A 20971-nucleotide genomic window follows, 5' to 3' on the forward strand; every position below is an offset into this window, starting at 1 on the left:
CATCTATTTTCGTAACACTGTTCTTTGAAGTAAGCACTTAAGCATAATAGAGGCACAATTATTGTGTAAGTGATGAGATGCAATGCAACCAAAAGCAAAGATTAAAGCCCTATGGAGAAGCTAAATACATACATATATATATGTATATATATTTTCTTTTTTGGGGGTAAAATGTCACGGCAAGAATTTTGCTACTTGAGGTCCTAGTTTGTCGGATTGATTGACTGATTGATCCTAATAGACTGTTCCTACACAAATTGGCTTTTCCAGTTACTGTGTCAGTATGAACAGCTTGAAGTGGTCGCACCCCACAAAGCACTGGTCAGCATGGGCTGAGCGCCCACCAGCAGCCAGCCGCCATCCCACTGTGGTGGGATCACCCCGTGATGTTGGAAGCAAAGTTCTACAACTATGTAATGTACAAAATAATATTTACACATTTGATTCGATAAATGATCGCTTGGGTTTTGCAGAGGTGACATGGCTTAAGTGACCTTCCTTACTGATGTGAGAGTGTTGCTTTGATGGCGCATCTTGGTATAAATGCAGAACCTGTTTTGGTGCTCTATTATCTTGACAGTAGGCCACTGTTTGACACTTCAGCTCCTCGTGTGCTTTAGCTTGCATACCATTCTGGTTGCTCTCTCCTGGGACAGTAACGGCAGAGGAAGTTTTAGTTTGAGAGTGTTTGACTGAAAACTGCTCAAAATTAGAAGATTGAACGCTCCCAGAAGAAACATTTGCTGATAATCCATCCGAGGTCTGAGAATGCCAAGAGCGACTGGACTGATTTTGCTGCTGAAACCTGGCAGTCTTATCCATGATTCCCATAAATGGCGTATTGCGAGGTCTGTGTTCAGCAGCAGTACCATGAACTTGATTAACTTTGTTCTCCTTGATTCGAACGTCTGGCCCCAGCCCCTTAATGCCATCTGCAAAGCTACTCACTGAAGTTAAGCTGCTGGTTGAGCTGGCAAGAATCATACTGCTAGATGGAGAACTAGAAGAGACAGTGCTGGGTACAGGGGTTTGCTGTCTTGCTTCACTGAAATTCATTTGAAATGGGGCTGGTGATGGGTCAGTGGTTTTGGATTTCTTTGCAAAAGAGTGCTGTGAATGGGAACACTGGCTGGATGTGAACTTCTCATTGTACAGCTCAGAAGTAGCACCTGTGGAAGCACTTCCAGCAGAAAATGTGCTTGTCCCATCCAAATGCTGAATTTTAGAGTGTTGAACTGGCACAGGACTTTGAGAAAGATGCTGAAAAGGCGATTGTGTCTTTGTATTACATTGATTACTTCCCAGTTTTGATCCAGGCTGGATGGAGCTCAGGTGCTGATTAGTTTTTACAATCTGTGCTTGCTTTGTTGGCTGCATGATCAAGCCTGGCTCTCTTAGATATTTATTGCCTGTTCTGCCTTGAGGGGACACAGGTCTCACTTTCTGCTGAACACTGTCTTGAATGTTTCTAGCGTATGATGAAGCAGCTAAGGAACGCTGCAGCCTTTGTGGAGAGGAAACGGATTCATCAGGGTGCGGTAGTTCTTCCTCTTTTTCTTGGAGATGGAAGTTCTCATTCACACCTTGAATAACATCCTCCTCCTCATTATCAGAGTTATTAATTTGCTGTCCTGACTGTGGGCAATGATGCTTCTGTTGTTGTGTTCTCTGGAACTGCTTACACTCCTCTTCTACTCGAGCCAGAAGACGTTTTATTTCCTGATTGCTAGGACACAGCTTTGTGGCTTCATGTAAGTCAGCAAGAGCAGCAAGTAGCTTTCTGTATGAAGAAGACCCAGAATTCATTAATAAAAACCTGGGACAATCTTAGAGTTTCAGCACTGCTTATTAAGCAGTAATATCCACCCCCACCACTTTCAAAGAGATGTTCTGATCTGTCATCTCCTGTAGGTGTGGTGAAAAGATAAGAACTGTATAATCTTCAACCCAGGAAGTTCTACAGTGGAAGCACAGACCTAGTCCTAAGTCTTTCCCCTCTTGCATCCCAAGAGTCATCAGGAAGGCAGCAGAAATCAACTAGGAACTGAAGCACTGTCTCACGAGCCCTTCACCTTCACAGGAGGTCACCAGCTAAACTCTGCTCCCTGTCAGTTTCTTATTCTGCTTTGGGCTGGCACCAGTGCTACAAGCAGTGTGGGTGCTTCATGCCCAGAGGGGCCCAAGGCCATGGATGGGGTCAGGTGCAGCCTGAACTGCTGGGGGGCAGTCAGCCCGTGGCAGGGGTGGAGCAGGGGGGCTTTGGCATTCCTTCCACCCCAACAATACTATGGGTCTATGATTCTGTAGAATACCTCTCCTTACTCACTCTTACATTTAAAGGAACTCACTTCGTATCAGTTTACTTCTATCTACTTTCTGGGCTAATAATTACCTGAATGGGTATTTAATATTGCTTTTTGGGCTCGGTTTGTTTTGACTGATGATGAAACCTAATAATACGGAAACTGTACCAAAAAAAAATTTTTCTTTCTAAATTCCAACCACAAAAAGAAAAGAAAAAACAGAAAAGAAAAGCAATCACAGAAAGCATTACAAAGTTAAAAAAAAAATGAATGTGGACTTACGAACAGAATCAAACAGTACCTGCTGTTCCTTTTTGCTCTTGCTCGAGCATAATAGGCTTCGTAAGACTTGGGCTTCAAATCCAATGCTTTGGTAGCGAACTCTTCAGCCATACCAAAATCCTAATTATTTAAACAAATGTACTCAGTATACACTGACAATAAAAGAGAGCCATGTGTGCTTCAATCATGGTAGTGCTTCAGAAAGTGCAGACAGCTTGTCCAGTACAGAAAGTGACACTGGGAGCAGACCGTATCTTGGTAGCACTTGCTGTGAAGTCTAACAGAAACTGACTCTAAAGTATTTAAGATGCAGTGTTATACAGTTATTGTCAATGCACATGCATTAAACTGCTACAAGAGACTGCATGTTGAGCAAGGAAAGGGATCCCCGCAGATAAAAACACTTTGAAGTGCACTGTGAAAAAAGAAAGAATAAAGGACTTAGAGAAAAAAGGAAAAAAGACATTAAAGGAGTTGTATTAGTCCAGAGCTTTCTTGGAGGAGACCTGTGTGAATTCTAAAGAAAACCTACAGTCGATCCAGTAGATCTAATGTATTTGGTCTTCATTTCACAAGAACAAAAAAGAACAGTTTAGCAAATACAATTAAACCCAAAGCTGGAATTTACAAAGCACGACTGAAATGGGGCAATGATGGCCATGGAAAGATGAAGCCAGTCTGATTTTTAAAACATCCATGCACAGCAAAGGAAAAGCTTATCAAGAAAAATCAAAACCACAAAACAACACATGAGAGTATATAGAAAGAATCTCCTCCTTTCCTCCCTCTCCCATTGATCAGAGTCACTTCCAGCTGTTAGTGTGAGGCTACTGGAAAACAGAGTCTGATCCAGGAGGCGGCTGGAGACTGCAGTTCTAACAGCGAAAGTAAAGGAATGGCACTTGCACAGCAGTGCTAGAATGGCCAAGATAAATCCTCAACATCCATGTTTAAATGTTCTTCAGATTGAAATAGATGCCATGAACAACATGGAGGAAGACTTGGGAATTAAGAAGTTTGTGCCTGAAAAAAAGGAATTGTATGAGGTGTATTCATAGAATTGCAAGGTTTAGCTCTAATGGTCACTCAGGTTCTTCGCTGCCATCTGATACACTGCTGAAGCTACAAAAGGAACAACCAACACATACCAACAAGCTGTATAAGCAGGCACTTCACAATAAATGCTGGTGGCAGCAGAATTTTCCATGTAGTCCTTTAAAAGTACCAAGAATGGCCAGCAGTTTGTTATTCCAAAATAATGGTAACATAACAGCTGCAATAGTTCTCCCCTTATCTGGGGAACTGTCCCCATTTGTTCACACAACTAAGCCCCAGAACAGCACAGTGAAAGGAATTCTAAAACAGCAAAAAAACCACCAAAACAAACCACGTCCAATGTTTGGACAGTATACCAGTGTTTGCTAAGTGAGAAATCCTAAGACTCAGTTGCGTCCATACGCCTTGGAGGAATCTGCACATCCTCCCCTCTTCTGCCTTTGGAGCTCACCATAGTGATGGAGAGTCCCGAGAGCACGGCAGCAGCAAGATGTAACAGAAGCCATCAGCAGTGTGGTAGAATAGGTGTCTAAGATTCCCAGTGATAGAGAAGCAATAGATTAAAAACAAGAGCTTACATTTGTTTTTCGGCGACACCGTGATAAATTTAAGTACAATGAAACTCTCATCTCATTGAATGCTTTCATTTCTTCTCCAAATCCTTCCCTCGGAAACTTCCTCAAGGCATACTGATAGCGCTGTGCTGCTTCTTTCATCTTGCCTTTCTACAAAATAGGGAATAAGAAGCTTTTTCAGAAACCTGTATTATTACAGCGCTGTCACAGTGCAACCACATTCATATTTGAAATCTACCAACATGTACTCTTCACAGAGAAATATATATTTGTAATGTATATATGTTGCGCTTACACACAGGTACCGTAAGGGAACTTAAGAGGTAATTAGAGTTTATGTTTCTTTCTAAACTCAGTATTTTTAATAGTATTTCACCAGGACGCTACACACAGTAATACACACTTCTTGTACCAGAACAATTCTTCAAGAATGTGTTTGACACCATACAATTCTTAATTTCACTTATTTATTAAGGAGAGCAGTCAAATATCTGATGATACAGTTTGTTAAAGCTCTAAGACATTTCTAATGGAGTATATCCTTAATCAGGAATGGTTACCCTTCACCAGGTGGTGCTACCACAGAATAAGGGATGGATGAGGAGAGCGAGAAGGAACTGGCGCAGCACTCAAACCTGCAGCCCAGCTACTCCAGCTTCACTTCAGTGTCTCAGCCATGAGTATTAAGTGGAGGGCTGAATGTAGGAACATAAATGCAGTAAAGGACTGGCCTCCCACTTGTTAACAAAGGCTGAGAAGTAATTGCTGCACACTGGAAGCATGTTGCCATTGTTTTATGACTTTTGTTATCTGTATTCCACATCACAATATCATGTAGTGCACTGGGAGTAAAGACTCAATGCTGCAGTTCCGTGAATTGTTGACAGTTCTGTTTTACCTGTCTCAGAAAAGAAAGAATGAACTGCATATCCCAGAAGACTTCACTGTTTTGTTTCCATTCAGAGGGAAAGATAAAACTGTTTGGGAGTCACATCCCCTTCTTTTTCTGCTCGTCTGCTCTCCCTGGCCGTCTCACTTTCAGCCTTACAGTAAGGCCTTCTGTTTTGGACACTCATTTTTTCTAATTTACTAGCTTCAATTCCAAATATATTGCATTATACTGTGTTATCTCACATTTCACTATTGTATTTAGTAAATTAGTTTTCTCCCTTAGCTTATTACCACTGTTTTGTTTCTTGGCCCATCTCGGGGCTTGGGCCCATGGGTCCTCCTGCTCCATTTAGTCACAGAACCAGGCCAAAGCACAACGAACCCCATCAAACGCTCAGACAAGCTGCAGCCTTCCATTCAAAACTCTTTGGCAAAAGAATGAAGCAAAGTGTGTTTGAAAAAGTTTCATAAGCTACATGACACACCTCAGCTCTAGCAAGTCATTCAAATCGCTGTAATAAAATTAAGTCTAAAAAAAATACCAGCAGGAAATTCAGCTTCTTGTAACAAACTGCAGAGCACGCTGCTACCAACCCTGCTGTGCCGACCTGGTCTCAGAATCTAAGCAGGGTCCAACCTGCTGAGTGACCTGAGAACCTGAAGCAAAACGGGCTGGTGCTGTGATGCTGTGGGTTCTCCCTGCAGAACCCACGAGACACACTGAACACACTGCTGTGTTAGTGAGGTGCAGGAAAGGCCTCTCTGGAATTGCCTTTGTAGCATGAACTCTGATTCCCTTTAGGCCTGAATGATGTCCCACCCTTGACGGTACCTGCTTGGATATAAAGTTCTAAACTCATATCAGGATTGATGAGCTTGATAAATTATTCATAAGATGTCTGCACAGAGTCCGGAGGACTTTAAGTAGGCCCACCCTGATTTGTGATAGTAAAGTCTGAAGGGTGCCTCTCCTCCATTATGCAAAGCCATCAGAAATCAGAGGTAAAATGGCAGATATTTGAGGGCCCCTATTAAAAAACAACCGTGCAATTTATAAACCCTGTGGCTACAACAGATTTTCAATAATACCCACATAATTCACTCAGCTCTGCATTGGAACAGTTTACAAAAGCAGTTCCACTCTTCTGAGCAAAATACCATGCCTAGTAAAAAAAATGCATCAAGAGATCCGTCGCTCTCCTTGTTCAGTATTTAAACAGTGTGCAAAAGAACACTGAAGAAAAGCCCTGATGTTACTGAATTCAACAAGGTGCTCACATTCTGAGCTGCTCCTAAGAAACAACTGACAAGCGTCCACAGAGCACGTGGTCAACTGAAAGAAAATGTATTTGTTTATTAACTGGCTGGTGTTTTGGCTTGGTTTTTTTTACATGCTAGTTTTAAATGATTCTTGCCCAGGATCCTCAAGGTTTTCTGATCTCATACCCAACATGAAAGGATGTGCAAGTACACATCTTGTCTGAATAGAAAAGAAAGTATAACAGAACATCAATCTACTTTCAAACAGAAATCCAATTATAGAGTACTGCTATCAGGAAAAAAGAAAGTTGACCTACTTTGTACAGTATGTTTCCTTCTTCCATCAGTTTCTGCAGCAGAATAAGGAGAATATCTGGTTTCGAGGTGGCCATTGCCCATGCTGCATTTCCTGAAAGTTAAATGGTAAGAATCTCTGACAAAGTGAAAAAAAGTTGTTTCTGACAACTATTCACATTGGAAAGCTTCCAGTGAGTATTTCATCTACATGAAACAATTACCATTATTAGCAACGCATGCATATATTTAACACACGTTTGTATACCTGTCCCATACCATCCCACACAGCTAGCAGTCAGATACTAACCGGCGTGATTCTTTTTTTCCTGTGGTCTAAAGGACAGTATGAAAGTCCATTGTGAAGCTTAAGACTGCAGAGGGCTCTGTGTTCAATCATACTCAGGAACCAAATAAACAGACGTTATGATTTAAAGGTACAACAGATTCAGCAGTCATTATGTTGACAGCTGCAGTATATACCTGCCTATAATACATGATTCAGGTTGCAATTCTACAATGTACATACAATTCTAAATGTACAATTTATGTCCAATTCTAAAATTTATTAACATAGTGTTACTTAAATGTAAAACTTCTTCACCCAAATCAGTAATACTGCCAGAACTAAGGATCACTAATAGCATAAACATTATTAAGATAGAGTAACCATGTAAGATTAACTCTTCAGGGCTTCTTAACGCACATGAAAGGAGCAGAATAGGACTACTACTGTTTCCTCACTACTGAAGTGAGTCTTGAGGGAATATCTATAAAAAAAGGAAAGATACCTGTTACTTGAGCTGGCCCCCACAAACCAAAGTAGTCTGTGCTGCAAGAATTACTTACTCAATCTACTTTACAGAAGTGACAACAACTGCCATGTAGCAGACAGTTCTTTCCCTCCAGGATGTGACAGGTTTACTAACCTAGCTTAGCTCCTTTCCTCAGGAGCATCATCACCACTGATGTATTACGACACCCAATGGCTCTGTCCAGTGGCCGCATGCCGCTGTGGTCAACGTGCTCAATCATTGCTCCCTTATCTACCAGGTACTGCACCTGTGAGAAGAAACAAGCAGGCTTTGTCATGTTTTTCTTGCTGAGAGATGCAGAACGGTGAATCATGCAAACCACTTCCTCAACTTCCTTGAAGCACACTGAGCATACTCTCCAGAGTTTATTTACATCATTTTAAGTCCACTGAACCGAGCCCGTGGAATACAGCAGATGGAAACGCTACTGAACTGCGTCTAAGAGCTGCGTTGTCCCAGTCAAAGACAGACAGACCATGCCACCCACATTCCTGAAGGCAGATGTACCAGAAAGACAAACAGCAGCAGTGCAGGGTGTGCTTTCAGCTGGTTACCAGGGGCTGTGGGCACTCTGTGAGGCACTGGGCGCAGTGCGTGGACGGCACCCAGTAGAGGACAAAAAGTTGTACAAATACAGTACAAGGAAAATAGAATATTTTTGTCTCAGATACTTCACAACATTCTAGTTAACAATTCAAACAAAAGTTATGGTGCTGAAGAACTGCTTCTTGTTCAATACAAAGAGAAAAAAGCCCCAGAGAATCATTTTATTAATTTCTTACCCATCGATTCCAGCAGTCTAACACTACTGTTTGAAGCAGAAATACAGCAAATGTGAAATGCCACAAGAGTAAATAAGTTTAGGAAGACAAATGTCAGACACCATTGGCTTCCAAGCACTAATTTGTTCATCAGTAACAGTAATTGAAAGTGCAATATATAGGGTATTACAACAACAGCTTTGACGTAAGCAACGGTTCTTTTTCAGGTAACCACTGCTTACTTAAATGTGACTGGCAGTAACATGGCACGGAGAGAGGTTTTTAACAATCCTTTCCATTGCCAGGCCCCCAAGCCTTCTGCTGGCCTGCAGTGTGATCTCTGCCCTGGCACAACATCAGGCTGTTCAGCTATGGGAACTCTCCAAGTGGCCAATGCATCAGGTGCCCTGGCAGGCTGTGCTACTGCTCCAGCGGGACAGCCCACGTATGGCCGCGCAGGACTCAATATCCCTCACTCCCAAGCAGGAAAAAAAAGAAACAAAAAACCTTTGTGCACCCAATTTTACTGAGGAACACTTGCAGTTGCAGGAAGAGCCCTGTGATGTGACTGCTGAAACCTCTTAAAGCCTGTTCAGAATCTAAGGGCTTGCTTACAATTTCAAGTTAATTTTAATTACAGCAGAACGGGTCTTAAAGTCTATAGCAAATTATAGCATAGTGCTTTTCTTCAAGAAGTGCTATTTCAAAACAGGATGGTATACATGCAAACTGTACAAGAACAGACACTGGTCTGAGAAGCTGCATATACTATTCATTCTAACTCCCAGTGAGCTGTAGGATCTGTTTGCAACGCATGCAGACTGCAATTTCATTCCTATCTGGACAGAATTCTGAGCTGTGCTTTACTGCTGAGTTTTGAACCACAAGAACAAAAATATACAGTAAATTCCAAGATGACAAATTTAAAGATTTATAGGATTCTGAGTCACAGGCTTCAAAGCTATTGTGTAATTCTGATCTCTGTTACAGGCATACTTCATTTCAGATTCAGAAGGACTTCCCTCTAAAATGCCTTTAATTCTCGCATTTTAACATTTATTGTAAACAAAGAAGGCAGTACGTGAGAAAGACACAAGACTGAAAGAGGAACTTCACTTGTTCTGTCTCTGAAATGACCTATGTTCCACTAAGAACATAGAACTAAGAAAAATATGAGCCTACATCTCAGGCCTTTTGTGTTTACAAGTTCATAGACTGGACAGTAACACTGGAATGCACTTAGCCCCGTGAGAGTCCTAAGATGAAAACTCTAAGGATTGCTAACAGTTCTCTCACTGCCATGCAAGAGCTTGTAAAATGCTCAGCATGGAAAAGTAACGTTGTGTAGCAATGGCGAACTAAAACTTTTCTTAATTTCATCCATTCTGGCAATATTCTTCTTCCTCTGTCTCTCTTGGCACTTCTGTTCCACTCAGGTTCCCAGCTGACTGGGACTCTATCCAGTTGCTCTGATTGGTTGGCAAAGGCAAGAAAAAAAAGATGTATTTTCCTTCCATGTTACATACCACAGACTTTTTTTCTTTTTTAATTCAAAATAGAAATTATAATGTTCCTTTATATTGAGATTTAACACACCCACTACCATAAAACACATATGCATAATGCTGGACTTCTAATTAGCTTGGTACTAAAACCTTACTAGAAAACGCTTTTCAGAGTAAACACTTCTTAACTGCAGTCAAGACGTTTGTGGTGTAACCATCTTGGTTACTGACAAAAATTTCCTTTCTGTTTTGGCTGATAACTTTTTTCCTAAACTTTGTTCTGTGTTATGAAAAATCAATACAAGTTTTGTTTTTCTACTATTTAAGAACTACTTACAATATCAGCATCTCCATAAAAAGCTGCCAGGTCTAGAGGTGTTCGTCCATTTTTGTCTGTCTGATCAACTGTTGCGCCTTTCTCAACTAAATACTGAACCACTTCTCTGTGGCCTTTTAGACATGCCCAGCCCAAGGCTGTCAGCCCTTCTTTGTCCAGAGATGAAATAGTTGCACCTATAAAATGAAAATCAGCTTTGTAATGGAGATGTCCTTTTTTAATATGCAAAACAACCTAACTTACATGAATGCAGTCTCTGGTACAGCTGTGCAGCACTGAAACAGTCTTTATTTTCTACCTGCAGAAAGGAGAAATTCCACAGTGCTCAAATGTCCTTCACAAGAAGCCACCATGAGAGGAGTTCTGCCTTGCTTGTCGCTTAAATTCACATCAGACCCATGCTTCAGAAGAAGTTTAGCAATCTGAAATTTAAAAGAAATAGCAGTAAATTTTTTCAAAATAAATTATCAAGTTTAAATTCTAGCCATTATGCTATTGTGAATAAACTTTCAGAGCAGAGGATCAAGGTGCTATTTACAGCAATCACTGAGAAATCCTGCTCAGCTCAACTCAGTTTCCTAACAACTCGGAGACTTTTCCTGATGAGAGGGGCGAGCACGGGGCTCCTCACTCTCAGGTTCTGTCTACTCACAGCAGATGCAGTGCACGCTGTCTACTGCATCTGAAATTGTCTGTGTTCTTGGCAGAGCAAATAAAGTATTTTAAATTCCATACACTACTTTTTAGCTGTATTACAACTACGATCAGCATACAGCCAGTGTATTCTCAAATCATTTACGTTTACTTTAGTAACTTAAAACAAACTTCTGAACACGTCTGTTTCTGTTAGAAGTCAGTGCAAATGCACTTTATAACATTTACACCAATTCATTACAGAACAACGGATGGGGAGAAATGAAGGAGAAATGAAGGACGGCTTCCCACGTGACACGTCAGACTGCAAAGAAGGAGCAGACCTGCCAGTGCCCCTGCCGTACTGCGCAGAAGAGCGGCGGAACGCCCCTCCTGTTAGCTCTGCTCACAGCTGCTCCACGTTCAAGAAGTAACTCGCAGACGTCCAGTTTTCCTCTTCCTGCAGCAGCTGTCAAGGCTGAAAGAAGCATTCTGATCAGCATCTTCTCTGAGCTGTTTTAACACATGCTTTGACATGCACGGATTCTATCAGTGGTAAGGACCTCCTATTTGTTTTCCAACTCAACTGGCCCACGAGATTTTCTTAACTATTCTCAGACTGAAATGGATTAGTCAAAAGCAGGTTAAGCCAGTAACCCAAAGATGCTCTGTGGCAAATCAGAAGGTAACTCTCATAGATAACAAAACATCACGTGCACAGCCTGTAGGTGAAAGAGAATCTTTATGAAAATGTTGGATAAAACCACCAGCCTATCTTTGAGGCAGTTAAAGCTCCTTTTTCCTTAATGTTCTTTTTCCTGTGAGAAGAAAGCTGCTTCTCGCTCCAGCAGGCCCTTTCCAAAGGGAGCACCAGCTTTTTAGCTTATGGTATAACTGATTTAGAGCAACAATATAACTCTGTTCAAGCGTGAGATTACAGAACCCTTAAAATCTGCTTAAACATCATCATGACTGAACCCTGCTCAGGAATTCCAACAACTCCACTGAAAATCACCTGATACAGTGCTCTGCAAAAGCTCTGCCCACTCTGTCCCAAGAAAGGAGGAAAGAATTTAAATGAACAGCTAAACAAGCAACTGGTGCAGAACAGAAGCTGTAAGAACAGTTCATTAAGATGAAAAAAAAAACCCAGTAATTTGACAGATTTTTGATCTGCAGCCAACAATGTTAGACAGAAACTGTAATTTGTAGGAAAAAAAGAACGTTTCTGTGTATGATATAAGACAACAAGTTTGGAAAATTACTTGGGAAGAAGTAAAACTTTAAAAAAAATTAAAGTCTATAAAAAGAATACGTTATAAATAAAATTTGTTCCTCGTATTTCTTCAATTTTATTTTTCCAGTAAAAATAAACATCTGTACAGCACTGTAACACACCTGGCAACTGCACCTCACCAGTAAACTAACACTACTTTTTTCAGTCTCCCAGTGATCTTCATTGAATGCAAATCTTAAAAATATTTAAGCATTACAGAAGAATTTAACTGGTAGGAAAGGGCTAAGCCCTGCTATAGCTATTTTACAAAGACTCTCATCATCCATTGGAATTCTTCTTGTCCTAGTGTTAAAGAGGCCTGATTGAAAACAATGGTAACTGAAGTGCTCAGATAGATCATTTGATCTTGTAAGGACAAAAGAAAGAATTAGTCTATGTACTCGTTCTAACTTCAGGTTAGAATGATGCAGGCTGCCCAGTTTACTGTGTCCCTTTAAAAAATTACAATAATCCAGTATCTGCCACCCATACAAAGCCCCATCTTTTCATCCAGTGTCAGCAGGAAGGAGGCAGTGGCCTGGATTTCTGGCAAATGGATGAGATTTTTGAAAGTAGAAATTTGTATACAGATACATAATTGAATGAAATTCTATACTGAAGCTTGAAGCACTGTATTCCCAAGGACAATCTGCAGTTTAAGTAGACAGTGACTAATTTATAGTGATTCTAACACAGAGCAACTCTTGTTTTCAACCCATGAGGTGAGTAGGATTAAGTAGTTAAAACTTCTGCACCTATGCCCACAAACTTCATTTATTCTGAAAACTGATAGGTTCCAGTAACCAGAAAAAAGCAGAAAAAAAATAACAAACAAACAAAAAATCCTCTTCTTAAATGAGCAGCTCTAATTGGAGAAAATGCGAGAAAATACCTGTTTCTCCCCACAAGGTATCAGTGTCATTGATGTCAACTTCATGCTCCTTCTGAATTGCCAAGATGTAACAAACCACCTGTCAACACCAGCAGATTTAGTTAGCACAAAAACCTATCAAGCCATGTTCCATTTGCCATCAAAAGATCATTACATTAAAGGCTCTTCTAAAGGCTACTTTAAAGAAATGGTTAACGAGGCCGCAGCAAGCAGGTAAAGGCAGCAACATCACACTGCATTTTCGCTTGCTGAAAAAGCAAAAACTGGAAAGGTGAAAGTATGTGGGTAACGTGGACATTTCCAGGATGTATGAGAAGTGCCCTCATGATGCACAGCGAGCGCACGGAAAGCACTAAAATCTGAAATGGCAGAATGTGATTTCTTTAAAATTAATGAAACGTTTTTTTCTAGCTAAGAAGAATGAATAAAAAGTAGGTGGACATTTTTAGATAAACGTAATTTTTTATGATAGATGAGATCAACTTTTCTCATAACTGAGTAGTTGGCTGCTTTCACTTTCATCAGCACATAACAAATAAGATTTTTCACTAGATTGAGTTAATCATTAATTCAAGTTAATTGCAGTTCAGAATCTTCAAATGCATACTGTGAAACACTGAATATTGTCACTACCACTGGAGACTCAGTGTAACTTCAAGAGCAGCAGTGAAAAGACAGAATTACAAATAGACCAAATTCTGAACCAATTCATTTTATTGGATATTTAATTACAGCATTTACAATAGGTACTAAGAATGCATAATATTTAAAATATCAGAAGTTTCAACAACTCTGCTTTACAAACCCTTTAAAAAAAATAATAATAAAAAAGCAGCAAGTACTGTTGTACAATTCTGATAAATTCCAAGAGATTTGGAAATATTCCAATTATCGACCTACCTGGCAGTGTCCCATACTGGAAGCCGCTGTCAGTGCTTGCTGCAGTGCTTGGCTTTTTCTTAGTGAATTTTGTTCCTGAGAAGAAGCTATCCAAACAACATTCAGGAGATACTCGAGGATATCACAATGCCCTCTCAATGCACTGTGGACCAAAGCACACTGCCCTTTTTTGTCTAGATAGTCAGCCTGCATTGGAAAAAATAAAGTTAGAAAGTCTAGTGAAAGGTCATAGAGAGAAGCAGCTCCTGAGCGCTGGGAGAGAGCAAATGTCACCCCTATTTTCAAAAACAGGAGGAGTAGGAAGATCCAATAGCCTCACTTCTGTCACTGCGAAAGTTATGAAGAAACTAACCCTGGAAATCGTTTCTAAACACACAAGGGATGCAACGGTGATCAGAAACAGTCAAGATTGATCTACCAAGGAAAAATCACACTTAACCAGCCTGACTGTCATCCACAAGAAGTCAAGGTGATTCGCTTGGCAATGCTGCACGTGTTGTCTGTGCCAACTTTAGTGAGGCTTCTGACACTGCCTGCCATAACACTGCCATGGACAAGCTGACACATACAGGGTTACACAACATTCAGTGACGTGTACCTAAAACTGGCTGATCAGATGAGCCCAAGCACAAGGTCCAGCTGGAGACAACTCATCAGCAGTATGATCCTGTGATGAACAATGGGCTTGATACCGTTCAGCACCTTCATCAGTGCCTCGTATGATGGCACAGAGTGCAAACTCACCACATTCGTAGATGACAAAAAAGAGGGAAGAGTGGCTGATATGTCAAATGATTGTGCTGCCATTCTCATGGACCTCAACAGGCTACAGTCTGGGCTGGGACTACAACAAAGGGAAGTGCACAGTCTTCCAGCTGGGAAGGAAATAGGCATCAGTTCACAGAGGGGGCTGACTGATTGCACTGCAAATGCTGCAAGAAGGCCAGTCCTTCTCTGCATTTTGTTTCTAACCAATAGCGATGCAAAGGTTTTGGTATCTGGTAGGTGTGTAGTCCCACTAACTTCAGAGTAATTAGAAATGCACGTAAAATTAGTCATGGACATGATTAGAGAGAAAATGCTCAGTTGAGAAGTCTGTGTACATGTTCTGGACTTTCGTTTTGTACTCTGGAATTCTCTTTGTGTTAATTACATCAGCATAGAGTTATGTAATCAACAGCAGCTTTCTTAGGCCCCTGCAAGACTTTTGGCTGTGAAAATTGCAGTCTTTGTTCATCAGCTTACCTTTGCTCCCCTTTTGCACAGCAGTGAAACTATGTTCATGTGACCTGCAGCTGCTGCGTAACAAAGTGGGGTCATTCCATTTTCTGATGTTCCATCAATAGCAGCTCCGAATTCAAGTAGAAGAGTGACCACTTCTTCATGTCCAAGGTGTGACTGAACGCACAGCACTGGAGCATTATTTAGTACTTCAGTCTTATAATTCACATTTGCACCTGCCAAGATCAGCAGCCGACTCACCTAAAATTCAATTTAAATAAAACAATCTTTACTTCAAATTTGGCTTCAATTGTTAATCAACTCCAAATTTTTCATTTAGATCCTTTTGTGTAACTCCCTGATTTTGAAGCAGATTTAACTGGCAGACATGGACTTTACCACATACAAAGCAGAAAAAAACTTAAAAACCACGTGTCAACAAACGAATTATTGTACCATGTAACAATGTATTCTCAGTATAAGATCCACCTCTATCATGGAACTTACTGCATTCTCACCACAAATTCTTGTGTTGTAATACTACCATTTTTGAAGCTTCTTGGGCTACTATATATATATATAGTTATATATATATATATATATATTTATATATATATAAAATAATGAAGAACTGGATTGCATTAAAAAAAAATTGGAATGTGCACAGGTGTAGACAACCACATTTCCAATCAAAGCGCACAGCAGTTTTGCTGAAATCACAACAGATCCTTGGCTTTCCCAATCCATAATCTAGGGCATTCAACTCATAAAGTAAAGCTCTGCCATTGTGTTATCACACTCTTGGTATCACAGTACTACTTCTTTAACAATTCAATTCACTTGATACTTCTCCCATACAAGAAAATACAGCTGAACCCTGCTCAGCAAAACAAGTTGTACTTAGGATGCCTTTTCAGGAGGTCAGAAGTAACAGAGTGTGGCTACAACAAAATCAGGGTGAAGTCCCTCTTTACACCAAAACTACCAAGGAAAACTGAACAGGACATGAAAAATGGCTTGAAAAAGTATTGCAGGCTTGCTTCAGTTAATAATTACAGATGCACAGCGTTTTTGTTTTCTTCTGAACTGTTAAATTAATTTCAACATCATTAACAGAGTAATAGCAACAGATGAAACACTGATTACGCACGAGTGCTTATTTTCCTACCTTCACATTGGGTGTATAGATGTTTCTCAGAGAAGCAAGGGCTGCAGACAGTCCATCAGCACTGTAACCAATCCACAAGGCTTGAAGATGACTGGAAGAAATTCCAGTCCTTTTACTGAGACCCTAGCAGGAATGATATAACAGGAAATGTCTCTCTGTAGTGTAATAGAGACCATTTATAGCTATATTTCATCAATACACAAAGAAGATACATTTTTTGTTAATGCCAGTAACAATTTCAAGTATTTTGCACAAGCTTCTAATGAATTATTAAAGCAACTTAGATAGCATCTTTAAGGTACACTGATACATACAGATCACGAAATCTATTACGCTAGTGGCTTTACCTTAAAAATGTGAGCTTTAAGTATATGATGACCAAGTTCCATAGTTTGTTGGCGGTTTAGTTTTCCCTCTTGTCGAGAAAACATGAAAGCCAATAAAGCGTGTCCATTCCTAGTAAAAGGAACAGAATTCAAGGAGAACAGCTTTTATAACACTTCCCAGTAAATTTGGAAAATATTAGTCATGCTTGTGTTTTAACCTTACTCTGTCCTCTCAACAATAGCTGAAATCAATTATGTAAAACAACTGCAGTTACTTGTAAATGACTTATTGCAAGTTTTGTTTACCTTGGCTCACATAAGAAGTCAGTATTTTCACCGTCCGCTCTCCAAACAAGCCATTCTCTGAAGGAAGGGTGGCAGAACATACGTGTTTTGTCACGCCTTTTTATCAGAAAACATGAAAGAGCTTCCATCCTCTGGCTGAAGTCCTCCCACTGCTGCTCTCCGTTTATTTGACCTGCGTTAATAGCTTGGAAAATCTGTTCATCTGTCATGGGATGTAAGGATGCCAGAGCCACGTTTAATATTGGCAAGGCTCGCTCAAACGCAGAGTTTGTCATAAACTTCATGTTGCACTGAAGTAAGTACAGTTCTGACAGAGACACTGGAACTACCTTGTAGCTTGCACTTTTGATTACTAAATGACCTTTTTGGAAAAGATCCAGAGTCAGTTTCAAATAGAGATAAGATCCCAGGCTTCTCATGATCAGATGGTTACTCACTTTCCCAATTACAGCCGCATCAGCTTTCCCATTCAAAGATATGTTGTTTATAATCTCCTGACTGTTATTAATTCTGTACTGAATGTAAGCACTCAAGTCATCGTGAATTTCTTTGCTGTCTGGAAAATTGTCCAGGGATATTGTGATAAAGGGCAGTGAACTTGCTACCTCCTGGGGAAGAAAGAACAAAACACAGGCATTATAGCATTCCATGACTGAACACTAAGTACTCAGCAATGTGTCTTTGCTATAGTTGCCTTCTGTAACAAGTATGAGATGGACTGAAACCAAATTCACTGTCACTACTGCGATTTTGCAAATGTTGTCCACTGGTAAGAGGTAAAACAGCATTTCTGCATTCAACCGTTTTCCATAGGATGTTCTCAATTGTTTCACTGACCAATCTCTGCAAGGCTATAGCTCATCTCCTATAAAAATGATCACTTCAAAACGAAGGGAACAAAAAAGTTACCAGAACTGGACTCTAAAATGGGCAAGGGGAGGGCAGGAGGTGGAAGGAATTATCTAGGGACTGTCTAGGGATTGTAAGGAGAAGTTCTTTGCTATGAGAGCGGTGAGGTGCTGGAACAGCTGCCCAGAGAGGCTGTGGATGCCCTGTCCATCCCTGGAGGTGTTCAAGGCCAGGTTGGATGGGGCCCTGGGCAGCCTGGGCTGCTGTGAAACGGGGAGGCTGGTGGCCCTGCATGTGGCAGGGGGTTGGAGATTCATCATCCTTGAGGTCCCTTCCAACCCAACCATTCTGTGATTCTGTGATCTATTAAAGAACAGATCTAATGATGCAAGGAGAAAAGAATATTCTCATTGTCACATTGTCTAGTAATAACATACCAGAAAGGCACTTACTACACACACTCAGCCCTGTTTAGTTTAAGGCAAGTATCACGTATGGCACAGTCATACACTTCAGCATGTCAACCTGAATACATTTTTATGGCCTACTTCTGTCTAGACAAACTCTTTGCTGTGTTAGGAAATATATATACTATGGAGCTGGACTGCAGTTCTCCTTCACGTTTTCTTCTTTGTAAATGTGGGATGCCTAGTTGAGTGGTAGCATGGGGATGGCAGGGCGGTATCTCAAGCACTGTAAAAATAAAAAGCTATCTAAGGGAGAAGGTGAAGGACAATTAAGAAGACATACTTTTAGAAGTATTATTATTATAATGAAATTAAAAAAAAAAACAATGAAGATGTTAGAACGAGACTAGTGCTGGAAAAAAACCAACAATGACATAACTTCCAACAGAACACTGCTGCGTAGTGCAAGAAAAAAGCCTATAGGGTCTCAAACATTGTAAAGACTGTGGCAGGTATCTTTCAGCTGCTTAATTGAGAGAAGATGATGCTCTAACTTTGACTTATTTGCTCAGAGAGAACAAACAGATGAAGCAACATGGAGACCAGTGGTACTAAGGCTCGGAATCAATCACATCAACTGTGACAATGGGACTGCAACTTATCCCTTCCTAAAATGTGAAAGCACAGAGCTTGCTCATAGCAGACTTGTAGCAGACTCCAGCATGTAAACATTTAAGATAAAACCACTACGCACTTCTAATTATTATTACTAAATTTTTCACTCATTCATTTGTTCATTTCCCTCCAGAAAGACAAAGAAACAGATTCCATTTCCCCACTTCTCATATTATCAATTCAACTGGCATTGATTTGAAACAGATCTGAAACATAGCAAACACACCTCCACTACCGTACTTCTTTGTTGCTGCATATTTCTTTATAGCAGAAGGCAAAAAAACCCACCAAATCCTAACAAACCAACCCCACAGACTTGACTTTGAACTCCTCTAAAACCTGTGTTCTTTCTTAACAATGCAGTTGCCTAACTATAAGAGATCACTTTGTTTTTGAGGGTAGGAAAAAGGTCAAAGGGCTTTGTTTTTTTTTACCTGAAAATTAGTTCTCACAGTCACAATGAGCTTCAGCCAGGGAGGAAACTTACAAATTATCTTTGCAATAAACGATGAAATTGTGTCGCCATAATCAGGTTTATGAAATTCAGCATCATTTAGACCATCAATCAAAATTAGGTATTCTTCCTCAGGAATTTTCTGCTCTGAAATGCAAAAATTGGAAAAAAAGAAAAGGTGATTATAAATTCTCCTATTATGCAACATTTTATTCTCCAATTTTAAATGCCAGGGAATAAAAATGTATTTTTCTGCCTAGCAACTCATTTTATGGCATTCAAGCATTATTTTACAGATTAAACATTTTAACTGCTGAAAAACAGTACAAGTACCACTTCAGCCAATCTATGTGTTGTACTTAATGATGCTGTTCAGGCAAGGGAAACAATTAATAGCTTTGGTTTTCATAACTACAAAACAACATTGCTAAAGAGTGCTAAAAAAAATAAATAGAAGCTATCACAGCACAGAAGTTTTGATTGTGCTACTTATGATGGATCTATTTTACAACTGATTTGAAAAGAGTTTAACAATTAAACAAAGCTGTTAGCCTGTAACAGAGAAGAGATGCACAGACGGGAAGAATGCACACGCATGCTGTTTGAGCTATTAATTGACCTAAGCTTTAACCACTTACTTAAGTTATGCTTTACTGAACTTACCACACCAAGAAAAGCATACAACTTGTAAGAATCACAAAGGTATTTGTTTACACTTTCAAAACTGAGCAGACTGTTTTGTAATAATAATAGCTTAATAAACTAATGCTGCTCATTCTGGTTAAGATTGAATGTCCCAGGAACAAACATCAGCTCTACCCATGAGCATCACACGTATTTGTTAACAGACAAAAAAAAAAAGTCAGGAACTGCAGGTTGCTGAGGAACCACAGGCACCCTGCTCAGACAGACCTCCCTCATCTAACCACATCTCCAGTACCTGCTCCAGTTGGCATACAAGGCCGTCTAAAGGTAGATTCTGCAGGATTTATTTCTTTGAAATACCAAATCATGTTCTTACATGTTTCCTTGGAAAACTGCCATATCATATTTTGATTTTTAAAAGTGAGCAATAATCACATCCACCTTGCAAGTCTTCAGGCACAGAAAACTACTAAGCAGTCAAACTGTGACTAAAGCCAGTAGCTTCCAAAACCAAAATCCTTTAATGTGAAATGTGTGAGCCTTAATTTCAAGCTGAACAGCTATCCTTGAGTTTTCTGGCAAGAAACAAACAAAAGGTTGATGTGACTTTGGATGCTTCGTAGAATTTGACATCAAAATACAAAAAACCTACCTATAATTGCTACAACCAACCACCACAGTTAAAGAATCCTTTCCTCAGGATTTACCTCAGGATTTCTCCTTTGACATTAGAATAGATATTTTTGAAGGCTTTCATTTTTATTTTTTTCCCCACTTTTTATACATCTTAGGTGCAGTTTCCAAGTCACTTCCCACTTCATTTACCTTTCCTGAGGTTTGAAAGTGGTTCCAACACTCCCCTTTTAAAAGCTGCTGCTGGATCCTGGACACAAGATCTCAGGCTAAGCATGCTTTGTAAGTGAGGCTCTTTTATCAAAAGATCTTTGTATGCTGTTAATTGGCTTGAACGACAAAGCAAAGCTGCAATGCTGTGCACAAATTCTGGGACAAGACAAGTGTACGTGTTGTCAGCCTGGCAGTAATGATAAGCAACAACCTGAGGAAAAAAAAACAAAGGTTACCCAATCAATTTGTAAGACACAGTATTAGATAGTCAAGTATGATAAAGCTTTACTAAAT

At 40.0% G+C, this 20971-nt stretch overlaps 1 protein-coding gene across 1 annotated transcript in view; it reads right to left on the minus strand.

The window, feature by feature from the left end:
- Positions 1 to 432: 432 nt before the first annotated feature.
- TANC1 (tetratricopeptide repeat, ankyrin repeat and coiled-coil containing 1) overlaps positions 433 to 20971 on the minus strand; it is a gene marked incomplete at its 3' end in the record, with an annotated part of 48459 nt that continues 27920 nt past the window's right edge. Inside the window, exons 10-25 of the mRNA XM_079538745.1 lie at positions 20657 to 20888; positions 19167 to 19333; positions 16802 to 17409; positions 16517 to 16625; positions 16170 to 16292; positions 15026 to 15262; positions 13781 to 13966; positions 12881 to 12959; positions 11057 to 11190; positions 10378 to 10501; positions 10080 to 10255; positions 7591 to 7723; positions 6685 to 6776; positions 4220 to 4366; positions 2605 to 2705; positions 433 to 1780 (exon numbers count right to left, since the gene is read on the minus strand). Of these exons, the coding sequence (XP_079394871.1) occupies positions 433 to 1780; positions 2605 to 2705; positions 4220 to 4366; positions 6685 to 6776; positions 7591 to 7723; positions 10080 to 10255; positions 10378 to 10501; positions 11057 to 11190; positions 12881 to 12959; positions 13781 to 13966; positions 15026 to 15262; positions 16170 to 16292; positions 16517 to 16625; positions 16802 to 17409; positions 19167 to 19333; positions 20657 to 20888 (3996 nt within the window). The remainder of the gene's footprint in view (positions 1781 to 2604; positions 2706 to 4219; positions 4367 to 6684; positions 6777 to 7590; positions 7724 to 10079; positions 10256 to 10377; positions 10502 to 11056; positions 11191 to 12880; positions 12960 to 13780; positions 13967 to 15025; positions 15263 to 16169; positions 16293 to 16516; positions 16626 to 16801; positions 17410 to 19166; positions 19334 to 20656; positions 20889 to 20971) is intronic.

The sequence above is a fragment of the Tetrao urogallus genome (genome assembly GCF_951394365.1).
Source record: "Tetrao urogallus genome assembly, chromosome: 8".
Lineage (NCBI taxonomy): Eukaryota > Metazoa > Chordata > Aves > Galliformes > Phasianidae > Tetrao > Tetrao urogallus.